Source organism: Colius striatus, chromosome 17, assembly GCF_028858725.1.
Source record: "Colius striatus isolate bColStr4 chromosome 17, bColStr4.1.hap1, whole genome shotgun sequence".
NCBI classification, from domain to species: Eukaryota; Metazoa; Chordata; class Aves; order Coliiformes; family Coliidae; genus Colius; species Colius striatus.
Window position 1 is genome coordinate 14842872 of NC_084775.1, and position 11207 is coordinate 14854078.

An 11207-nucleotide genomic window follows, 5' to 3' on the forward strand; every position below is an offset into this window, starting at 1 on the left:
GATGGTGATGATAACACGAGAACCCCTGTGTTCCCTGCACGAGAGATGCACTGTGGCACGAGAGATGCACTGTGGCACGCTGAAAGCTGCACAAAGCACCTTCAGCTACAGAGCAGAAAAGGCCTTTAGCCATTGTTGGGACCAGTCTTACAAAGCCTCTCATCTGCATGCACTCAGGCACGTTCCTGTTGTGCCAGCCCTTCGCTGCCTTGTTGCACTTCCTCTGAACACCAGAGTTTCTGTTTCAGGTTCCCCTGTGTGTGCTGACGGTGGTAACCCGGGGTCCACAGCCATTTGCCTCACCACACCCCACAAAACTAACCAGCGCAAGACATGTGGCTGGTTTGCATCTGCCTTTTGCACCTGCATCTTGCCCTTCGTGTCGCCTGTGCTGGAACTGCACCAGCCAGTGCCTGACACCGCGAGGAATCCCCACAGCACCGAACCGAACCAAACCAAACCAAACCAAACCAAACCAAACCAAACCAAACCAAACCAAACCAAACCAAACCAAACCATGCAGATGTGATCTGCCCTGAGCTGGGCTGCACAGCCTCGAGTGGGGCCGATCCGCGCTGAAGCCCACGCCAGCCAACTCCCCGCGGCTCGGAGCCTTGGAACAGGGCTGTGCGGGGCGGAGCGGGGCGGAGCGGGGGCCGTGCGGGGCGGAGCGGGGGCCGTGCGGGGCGGAGCGGGGCCCTCCCCGCAGCTCGGAGCCGCCCCCACCGCCGTTCCCAGCCCGGCGCAGCAGCAGCATGTTGCGGGCAGCGGTTCGCGCTTCCCGGCTCTGCCGCGGCCCGGCCCGGCTCGGTCCGTCCTTCTCGGCCGCCGCTTCCCCCATCCCGGCGCCCAACCCGCGCCCCGACATCGCCTATAACAAGGTGGGGAGCTGCGGGGGGCCGCGGGCGGCGGTGGGCGAGCGGCAGCAGCAGTTTGCTCGGGGCCGAGCTGCGCTGGGCCAGGGGCTCTCCGGCTCGTCCGGGGCGCGGGGGGTTGTGCAGGGGGATGCCCGGGGACGCCTCGGTTTAACGCTGGGGCTCGGAGCCCCGCAGCAGCCGGACGGTTGAGGCCGGAGCCTCGATCTTGCAGCGAATCTTGTTTGGAAGATGCAGCCGCAGGCGGAAGACGCCGGGCGTGTGTCCTGCCGGGCCGGGGCTGTGTGTCCTGCCGTGCTCGGGCTGTGCCGTGCCGTGCTCGGGGCTGTGCCGTGCCGGGCCGGGGCTGTGTCCCCCGCCGGGCTCGGGGCTGTGTCCCGGGCCCTGCCCGCCGTGTAAACAAGCCGAGGAGAAGCCCACGGGAGAGGGCGTGCGAAGGGACAGGGCTGCCGGGCTCAGTGGTGGGTGTGTGCACACGGTGGACCCTGCGCTCCTTGCTCAGCAGCGCCCAGGGAAACACCGTGGGACGGTCCGTGGCAGGGGCAGCGTTGACCCTCCTCCCGCCAGGCGCCGGGCCGCTCCTTCCCAGCGACCACAGCAAGGCCCTTGGCAGTTGGCCGAGAAAGTGCTCGGTAGCACCACGGTCTTTGCACAACAATCTCTTGGACCCGAAAAGAACAAATTCCCCCCCCTTGCTGAGAAAGAGCGAGCAGGTGAAAAGCTGCAGGTGGTGCCTGGCTCTGCTTCACAAGGGTACACGGGGAGCCTAAACAGCGGTTGATGGGGGAAATGCTGCAGAAGCTCTAGTGCTGTGTACAAGATCAATGGGGGTATCTGTGCCTGAAGTGTTTTCCCACTGCTGGGACTCCTGAGCTGCCCAGTGCCCTGTGTAGCTCCAGCCAAGGCTTCCAGGTCTGACAGGGACCTCCCGAGGCAGAAACCTCTTCAGTTCACCTGCTGGCTGCTGAGATGCCAGCTTGTCATTAACATGAGGCTCTGTCTTTTGTTGGGTGCCTCCAGGCTTCAAATATCTCCTCCAGACTGGTGCAATTTTGGAGCCTGCACAAGTTGAGTCCCTTTTAACCAAAGAGCCTGCTAAGATGCCACAGACAGCTGAAGCTCCTTCCCATTTCAGCAGGCTCTGGCTCTGAGGCTCGGTGCTGCTTTGCTTTGTCCGTTGCAGATTTTCATCAATAACGAGTGGCACGATGCAGTCAGTAAGAAAACCTTCCCTTCTGTCAACCCAGCAACAGGAGAGGTCATCTGCCAGGTCGCTGAGGGCGATAAGGTAAATGTTCTCTTCACAAGATCACTTTGGTTGCCACCTGAGCAAGTACAAGGAGGGCTACAGAGGAAGGCACCGACCCATCTCCCACCCAGGCAGCTCCAACACTCAGAGTGTCTGCAGCAGTGTCTGACCTACACTGCTTCTTCCCCAACTGCTGCTTTCAGCAAAAACCCTCTGCATTTGCCTCTTTCCAGTGGCAAGCTGGGACTGGAAAGGGTGGAGTGGAATAGATGTGGTGTGGAGCCTGAGCTAGGGGAGCAGTCATGGGCAGAGGTTGCTGGGGCAGGCAGGGATGAAGGCAGACACCTTGTACAGTCCCGTGGGTGCTGTGCTGGGACCCAGAGCCACAGTGGCAGAGGAGACAAACGGGTCAGGGTTCCCCTGAGCAGCTCCTTTCTGCTGTACATGTGCAGTGGGAGCCCTAGGAAATGAAAGAGAAAGAGCTGGTGGGGAGTAGGGTCACGAAATCATCCAATCCCTTCTGCAAGGCCTCCTCAGAGTCTGTGGCAGAGACCAGCTGGGGTTTCCCAGCAGTTTGGGGTTTTTCCTACAGTCTGGAAACTTGTTTGTGTTCCCCTAGGGAGGGGTGAGTGAGGGAAACCCTTTGTTGTTTGCCTGCCCGTGGTAGACTGGCCTGTCCTGGCGAGACCATTGCAGCAAGCCAGAACAGAGAACTGGCTGGAAAGCACTTAGTGCCCTGGCAGGACAAAGTGATGGATCTGAGAGATCTGATCAAGGAAAACAACTCCTTTAGACTATCCTGGCAAAATTAAGTGCTGAAAGAGTGTCAAAAGCACAATTCTGGAGCTTTTTCCATGTTCCAGGATGCAAATATGAACCCAGCAGATATCTCTCCCAAAACCAGTCTGCTGCTGGCAGCCACTTGTGCTGTGTGGTTGGAGGCTGATTTCTCCTGGAGATCAGGGAGGGGTCCTGCTGTGCTGTGTGAGTAGGGAGGGGCTGGTTACTCCTTTCTCACACTGTTCCCTGGACTCCTCTGCAGGCAGATGTGGACAAGGCCGTTCAGGCAGCCAAGGCAGCTTTCCAGCTGGGCTCACCTTGGAGGAGGATGGATGCTTCTCATCGGGGGAAGCTGCTGAATCGTCTTGCTGACCTGATCGAGAGGGACCGGGCGTACCTGGCTGTGTGTATCGGTCACAGGATCGTTTGGTTGGCAAAGCCCTTGAAGCTGCTGCAGTCCCAGCCCTCCCCTCACCCTGCCCAGCCCACCACTGACCCATGGCCCTCAGCACCTCAGCTCCATGGCTTTGCAATAGCAGAGACAGGGGGTTTGTGCCCATCACTTGTGGTGGGGGCTTCAGCTACAGCTGTGAGAGGGCTACAAAGGATGGGGGGGTTCTTTTGGGAAGCTGAAAGCAAAAAGGCCAACACCACAGAACTGAACTGAGAATCAAATCGACTCTAAATCTACACACATGACTTTTCTCAGCACTCTCACTGTCTTTCTAGGCTCTGGAGACTCTGGACAATGGCAAACCGTACTCCATCTCCTACCTGGTGGACTTGGACATGGTAGTCAAATGTCTCAGGTAGGTGTGGAGGCTGCAGGGACAGTGCAATAACATGTCCTGCTCCTCGCTTGTGCTTGGCCAACCAGTGTAGTCCAACCTCTGCTCATGCAGAGACCTGATGCCTCTGCCTCAGGTGTTGTGGGGCAAGGGCTGGAGCTGAGATGATCGTTTTATTCGGCCTGTATCAGGGTGACAGACACCCTGTTTTCCTCTATTTGTATTTCTTCCTAAGGATGAGGATGGAATTCCTGTGTCTTTCCAAAGGATTTTGAATACAGTCATAGAATGGTTTGGTTGGAAAAGCCCTTGAAGCTGCTGGAGTCCAAGCCCAGCACTGACCCACGGCCCTCAGCACCTCAGCCCCACGGCTTTGGGATCCCTCCAGGGCTGGGCACTCCCCCAGCTCCCTGGGCATCCTGGCACAGGGGCTGACACCCCTCTCAGGGAAACAGTTCTGCCTCAGCTCCAATCTCAACCTCCCCTGGGGAAACTTGAGGCTGTTTCCTCTTGTCCTGTATCTTAGGAGCAGGGATGAATTCCCTGTGGCTACAACCTCCTGTCAGGGAGTGTCAGAGAGGGCTTCTGTCTCCCCTCAGCCTCCTCCAGGCTCAACACCCCCATTCCCTCAGCCCCTCCTCAGCAGCCTTGTGCTCCAGCCCCTTCCCCAGCTTGTTATTTTCAGTTCAGTGACCCAAACTGTACTGTTGTTAGGTACTTTGCAGGCTGGTCAGATAAATATCATGGCAAAACCATCCCGTTAGATGGAGACTTCTTCTGTTACACCCGACTCGAGCCCGTGGGGGTCTGTGGACAGATCATCCCGGTGAGTAGAATGTATCAGTCCTTCCTGCAGCACTTCAGGGATTCAAAGTTACCATCAAGAGTTGTCTTGGAATGCAAGTTATTATCTGTCCCTAATCACTGCTTCCTCCAGTGGTAAAGAAAGTTCTGCTTGCAGTAGCTGGATGAGGAAATTCAGAGCTAGTGTGCAAAGTTCAGCCTTCTGTACATCTGTGTTCTGGTGACAGGTCGTGAGGGTAGCACAGTGGCTTGTCCACAACAAAGCCACATTTATCCAGGGACCCATGGAGAGTGTTACTTCATTTTAGGAGTAGCCAGACTCTGTTGCATGCTGTGTTTGCCCAGAGCAAGAACTGAATGTAAGTGCTGGGCAGTCAGCGTGCATGGCCCTGCCAAGGGGTTTTCTTTCCAAGTGCCTCAAAGGGGCTTTTAGTGGCTAAACTGATGGTAAAGATTAACTCCAAAGGAAAAGCCGGGGTTTTGCTGTGGAACTGAGAGACATCACACTTCACAGTATAGTCTTGCTGGACAAGAGAAGGAGCCAAATGTTGAAGGGCAGCTAGGGGAAGGATCAGACAGTGCTTTCATAGGTGCTGCAGCTGACTGGTTACTTATGGATTAACTGGCAACTTTCAAGATCAAACCAGCAAATCCCTCCTTGCTTTTCAGTGGAACTTCCCACTGCTGATGCAAGCATGGAAACTGGGGCCTGCCCTGGCTACTGGGAATGTGGTTGTGATGAAAGTGGCAGAGCAGACCCCGCTGAGTGGTCTCTACGTGGCTAATCTGATCAAAGAGGTGAGCAAAAAGGCTGGGTCTCCATCTGCTGCTGCTGCTGGAGGGCAGTGGGGTGCAGGCAGACTGGGGAGCTGCAGAGGGCACGTGGTGGGTACAGGGGAGGGCTGCCTGATCTGAAGAAAGCCTGGATTGTCTTGGGTATCTTAGCATATGATTTAGCAAAACCCCCTTTATCCTTATCAATGCATATGTAGAGGACATAAGTCTTGATTAGGGCAGGAGCCTCAGTTAAGTAATGAACTTCAGGGTGATTAACATATACCACTCCACACTGTGCTGAGGGTGTTGGGTGCAGAGAGTTGTCCTGGTTGTGCAAGCTGCACGTGGAAACTAAAGACCTGAGCAATTAAAGTGAAGCAGAAGAGGCTCCATTCTTTGTGGGAGACCTGCTGGGGTGTTACAGGCAGATGAGGGCAAGGGAAATGCTTTTGTTGTAGAAGGACTAATGTTGCTCTCTGCTGCTGCAGGCTGGATTCCCACCAGGCGTGGTGAACATCATCCCTGGCTTCGGGCCCACAGCAGGGGCTGCCATCTCCTCCCACATGGAGATAGATAAAGTGGCCTTCACTGGCTCCACAGAGGTAAGGGAGGACCCTAACCTTGAAGCCCTTGGGACACAGGGAGTGCCTCATTCCTGTAAGGCTTATTCTGTATAAAATACTGGAGGTGCTTTGCCTTCTACATTTCTTTAGAAGCCAGCTGGCTTCAGGGTGTGATGTTTATTTTTACATAAGACACCCTTTAGATGCCTTCTTTAGAATCTATCCTATTGTTTCCCTCAAGCTGCTTCTTACTAGAGGTGAAACTGGGCAGAGCTCAATTGTTCTCTTAAAGCCCTGCCAGTGAAGGGATTATTATGAAACTGCTGACTGCCACCTAAGCCCAGTTGCCCTCCCAGGTGTTGGTGTATGTGGGTTAATTCCTAATAGCTGTGCTTCTCACAATGCAGGTGGGGCACCTCATCCAGAAGGCTGCAGCAGAGAGTAACCTAAAGAGGGTGACGCTGGAGCTTGGAGGAAAGAGCCCGAACATAATCCTGTCTGATGCAGACAGTAAGCACCTGCTGGTGTAATATCTGATCCATACCTTTGACACTGGCTCTCTGCAGGCAGAGCTGGAGGGGACAGGAAACCTCTCCTGTGTTGTGTGTGTCCAGTGCTGACTCTGCCTGGCTGTTCTCACCTGGTGAAGCCTCCTGCAGTTGCTGCTGTATGTGTGTCCCACTTCTCTCCCAGAGCTGGGAAGGAGTTTGGTTGTTAACACGTTGTTTCACTACCGTCCTCCAGTCTTAGTTCCATGTTTGTTTGCCTTTTCCTTCTCACAGTGCATGCTGTTCTTTTCTGCTCTTATGAAGTTCTGGTTCCCTCAGCTCTCACATATACACTCCTCTTTGGTCTTGAGGAGCCAACACATGTGCTTTTATGTGGCAGTAAGGAAGGAAATCCTTCCATGTCTAACATAACTTGTCCTTAATACTTGGCAGCTTCAAATGAGAACTGTAATCTGCCTTAGAATGTTTTCCTCTAGTACGGGCTGCTCTAATAGACTCTCATAGTGATTAAAGCTGCCTCACCAAAGCCTGTCAGGAAAACGCCTGGCAGCTGAATGGCCTTTGTGTCACTGATGCTCCAGCAGTCTGCTTCATAAGTGTTTGAAAAACAAGTCACTGACTGACTCTGGTGGGTTTTGTTGGCTTATTTGTTTTCTCTCCTCTCCCCAATCTTAGTGGACTGGGCAGTGGATCAAGCCCATTTTGCCCTCTTCTTCAACCAAGGGCAGTGTTGCTGTGCAGGATCCCGAATGTATGTCCAGGAAGATATATATCATGAGTTTGTGGAGAGGAGTGTTGAGAAGGCCAAGGCCAGGGTGGTTGGAAACCCCTTTGACTTTAAAACTGAACAGGGGCCTCAGGTAAGAGCAGGAAATAATCCTGACCTGTTATCTCATGAAATAGATGCATCAGTGGATTAGAATGAAAGGTGTCCTCTGGCCTCTTGGTTGATCTCCTTTGAACTGTGCCCATTACCTCCTCACTTGTACAGGAGAGAGAAGTTAATCAACTGTTGTGATGGTTCCAAAACCTCCACTTGATGCTGGCATTTAAAAATGCTCATCTCCCTTTGAAGCTGGCTTGGCAGTCTGTTGAAATGAAGAGTTGCCAGAGCACAGTCACATGCACAGCAAGTTGTAGGTGAATCTTTTTTTATCCCCAGTAAAGGTGAAGCTGATCTCTCTCTCTCTCTCTCTCTCTCTCTCTCTCACCCTCCCCCCCCCCCCCCCATGGCCCTTAGGTAGATGAAGAGCAGTTTAAGAAGATCCTTGGTTACATTAGTGCTGGGAAGCGTGAAGGAGCGAAACTGCTGTGTGGTGGCAGCCCTGCTGCAGACAGAGGCTACTTCATTCAGCCAACTGTCTTTGGTGACGTGCAGGACAACATGACAATTGCCAGAGAAGAGGTGAGACCTGCAACTTCTCACTTCTTTGTCGTTTTGCCTCCTCTGATGCAAAAAACCACAGGTCTACAAGAACTGGATGTTCATGAGCTGTGAAACTCGGTGCTTCTTAGGAAGTTACCACATTAAACCTCCCTCCAGATTATGTCCTGGGCTCTTTAATGCAGAGAGTGATGCTTGGAATTTGTTTTCCTGTGTGACTCCCAGCATACATCTGAGCTCCAGCATGGACCACAGCGTCCCCCAGGATCAATCAACGCAGGGTTTTACGTGCTGTGTTTGGATTTTGCAGATATTTGGGCCAGTCATGCAGATTCTGAAATTCAAAACAGTTGAGGAAGTCATTGAGAGAGCAAATGACTCCAAGTACGGCCTGGCAGCAGCAGTCTTTACGAAGGATCTTGACAAAGCAAACTATGTGTCACAGAGCCTGCGAGCTGGAACGGTCTGGTGAGCCTCGACACTTCCTTCTCCCTGAACTGCTGGAAGCTTCCTTGGGTTGCTGCCATTTCTTGTTAAGCTTACTCTTTGATAGCCTGCTTCTACTTTGGATCCAAAGTAGTTCACTGAATGTAATGTCAGGCCTTCAGCTGTAACTCTTAATGATGAAATGTGGGGATGTTAAACTTCCATTGCCCCCACTGTGGATTCATAAGTGGGATATGGGGGAAGAGAAAGCCAGCACTGCAGCTGGCACTGCCAGCAGGCCCTGCAGGGCTCTGTGTGCCAGCAGGGACTGACTCACTGAGCATGTCTGCACCAGCCTGGCTGCTGCAGTGGATGTTCCTCTGTGTTCTCAGGCTGTGCTGGGGACTGTGCCAAAGGCAGCACTTCAATACCAGTCTGATGTTCCAGCACCACAGTTTGGAGACATCCAGTATCTCACTAGCTTTTTCTAACTGTTTTCTAATGATACTGAGTGAGCAAATAGATCCTTTAGGTGTCTGTCCTCTGAAGGAGGTGTGGGTAGCAACCTGCACACTTGATCTCTGGTAATGAGACGGGAATTGATGTGATGATGTTCCAGTCCCTGGCTGATGAGGTTTCAGTACTGATTAATTCTGTTGGCTGAGAGATTTGACAAATATGAAAATCCTGCCTAGAAATTCAGCTGTGCCTGTTGTAAATGGCTGAGGTGGCCTTTGCTGTGAAAGGGCTCTTCCATTAAGCAGTTCTGAAACCTCCAGGTGCTTAATTCTTGGTTTCCCTTTCAGGATAAACTGCTACAATGTCTTTGGTGCCCAAGCCCCCTTTGGTGGCTACAAAGCTTCTGGAAATGGGCGAGAGCTGGGAGAATATGGTCTGGAGGCATATGTAGAGGTGAAAAATGTGAGTATCCCTGTAGGCAAGGACTTCCCACAGCTCTGCGTAGCTCCAAATTGCCTTTGGGCCTGTTGGTATAGGCTGGGCTGAGAGCTGCAACTCTTCCTTCTCATGCTTGAAATGAAATGAGAGCTGGAGTGCAAACACAGCCCCATGTAGCTGCATGTAAAACAGCAAGCTAGCCTTGCTTTATGCTGCTGAGGAAGACCAGCATCTGTGACCTACTAGGTCACCAATTGCCTGCCCCACGTGGTACCCTCTTGCTGTTTCAACCTGTAAAGAACACAAGTGTATGGACTTTGCTGTGAGCTTGTGGAGAGGAGGAGCGTGTGCCCAAGGTGTATGCCTGATGGGTAGAAGCTTCTGCAGGTGTGATCTGGCAGGTGAACACTGGGTACTCATCACCTGAGGGGGATCTGAGCAGTGACCGCTGGTACTCGGCGCCCATGTGTAAGAGCAGGGTTCCTGGTGTTAGGCAATCTCCTCACTGCAAGCTGAGTGATTTCCTGTGAGACAAGGCAGAAGGGCTGTCACACTGCCTGATGAAGCTGCAACATCCAAAGGGTGACAGCTCTTGGGCAGAGGTGGTTAATCTGTGGCCCCAGAGTTACAGCAAACTGTGTAACGGCTGAGTGCCTGTAGCTGGGGACTGGCAGGGGACTGGTCTGGGGACAGGTGAGAACAAAGGAGCATGTCTGCTCCCACCTCCCAAGGATCAGTGGCATCTTCAGAGAGATTCTGTGCCCCAGCCTTCAAGCTTCCCCCTCTCTTTGAGACTTCCAGATAGGTCTCCAGACCCAGTCACTGGCTGGGATATACCATCCTCTGGTTCTGGCGCTCTTCTGCAGCGTGCTGCTGCCTCTCAGCCATCACATGACTGGAACTGAACACCATCTCCAGGAAAATAACTTGTGACTTCTTTTTTTCTTTAGGTGACAATGAAAATTCCACAGAAGAACTCCTAAAGGACAGCAGCTTCTCTGTGCTTGGAGACACCTCTGCAGCTTCACAAGCCACAAAGCAAGGGAGCCTCTGCTTAACACATGCAAAGCTTAGGTGGAAAATATCTAACTCTGCATTAAGAAATTTTTCCTTAGGAGGTGACTGAAGGAGCTTTTGTTAAAAAAAGGCTACTTAGCTTTCTCTTTTTACAATACCAAATACAAATGAGTGCTATTGCATTACATGGGTGTGCTCTCATGTCTCTCTGGACAATGGGCTGGTCTTTTTCTTCAAGAAATCATTTAACAGCTTGTCTAGCCTGCAGTAGGTTTTATAATGCTTTGTTGGCTCACACAGCCAGCTATATGCTCCTTGTCCTACACCCCTGACATGTATGTCTCTTCTGTCAGCAAAGTTTGGGGAATGAACTGTTAGAGAGGAGTGTAGGGCAAAGGGAGCTGGAGGTGCTGGTGGGCAGCAGGATGAGCATGAGCCAGCAACGTGGCCTCGTGGCCAAGGGCATCCTGGGGTGGATGAGAAGGGCTGTGGGCAGTAGGTCAGAGAGGTTCTGCTCCCCCTCTGCTCTGCCCTGGTGAGACCACATCTGGAATGTTATGCCCAGTTCTGGGCCCCTCACTTGCAGAAGGACAGGGAGCTGCTGGAGAGAGTTCAGTGCAGGGCCACAGAGATGAGGGAGTGGAGCATCTGCCTTGGGATGAAAGGCTGAGGGAGCCGGGGCTCTGGAGCTCAGAGGAGCCTGAGGGGTGATCCCATTAATGTTTATAAATACCTCAAGGGTGGGGGTGAGGGGGCTGGAGCCAGGCTATGCTCAGGGATGGCCAATGACAGGACAAGGGGCAGCAGGCACAAACTGGAACATAAGAGGTTCCAAAGAAACACGAGGACAAACTTGGTCCCTGTTGAGGTGAGGGAGCACTGGAAGGGGCTGCCCAGATGGGCTGTGGAGTCTCCTTCTCTGGAGACATTCAAACCTACCTGGATGAGTCCCTGTGTGCCGTACTCGAGGTGGTGCCCTGGCAGGGGGGTTGCACTGGATGAGCTTTGCAGGTCCCTTCCAGCCCTTAAGGGTCAGTTGTGTAACCAAGCAGAGCAGCCTTGGCTTCAATCTGTGAGGCCAAAATTTGTCCTTGGCTGCTCCCAGCAGCTCTCAGCGCCTCTCCTCACAGCATCTCCT

The 11207-nt window shown here is 53.1% G+C and overlaps 1 protein-coding gene across 1 annotated transcript; it reads left to right on the forward strand.

The window, feature by feature from the left end:
- Positions 1–726: 726 nt before the first annotated feature.
- Positions 727–10254, forward strand: ALDH2 (aldehyde dehydrogenase 2 family member). Its single transcript, XM_062009862.1, has 13 exons — positions 727–881; positions 2059–2163; positions 3167–3307; positions 3634–3713; positions 4407–4518; positions 5166–5294; positions 5762–5875; positions 6244–6346; positions 7021–7205; positions 7586–7750; positions 8040–8197; positions 8962–9076; positions 10003–10254. Exons 1-13 carry the CDS (start codon positions 756–758, stop codon positions 10033–10035), a joined length of 1566 nt encoding a protein of 521 aa, XP_061865846.1. The 5' UTR covers positions 727–755; the 3' UTR covers positions 10036–10254.
- Positions 10255–11207: the final 953 nt, after the last annotated feature.

Bases quoted from the DNA above. Each gene is read 5' to 3' on its own strand.
- ALDH2 (XM_062009862.1), top strand. From the start codon at position 756: ATGTTGCGGGCAGCGGTTCGCGCTTCCCGGCTCTGCCGCGGCCCGGCC. The intron at 2,164-3,166 runs GTAAATGTTCTC...ACTCCTCTGCAG, and splicing joins AGGTCGCTGAGGGCGATAAG to GCAGATGTGGACAAGGCCGT. The intron at 5,295-5,761 runs GTGAGCAAAAAG...CTGCTGCTGCAG, and splicing joins TGGCTAATCTGATCAAAGAG to GCTGGATTCCCACCAGGCGT.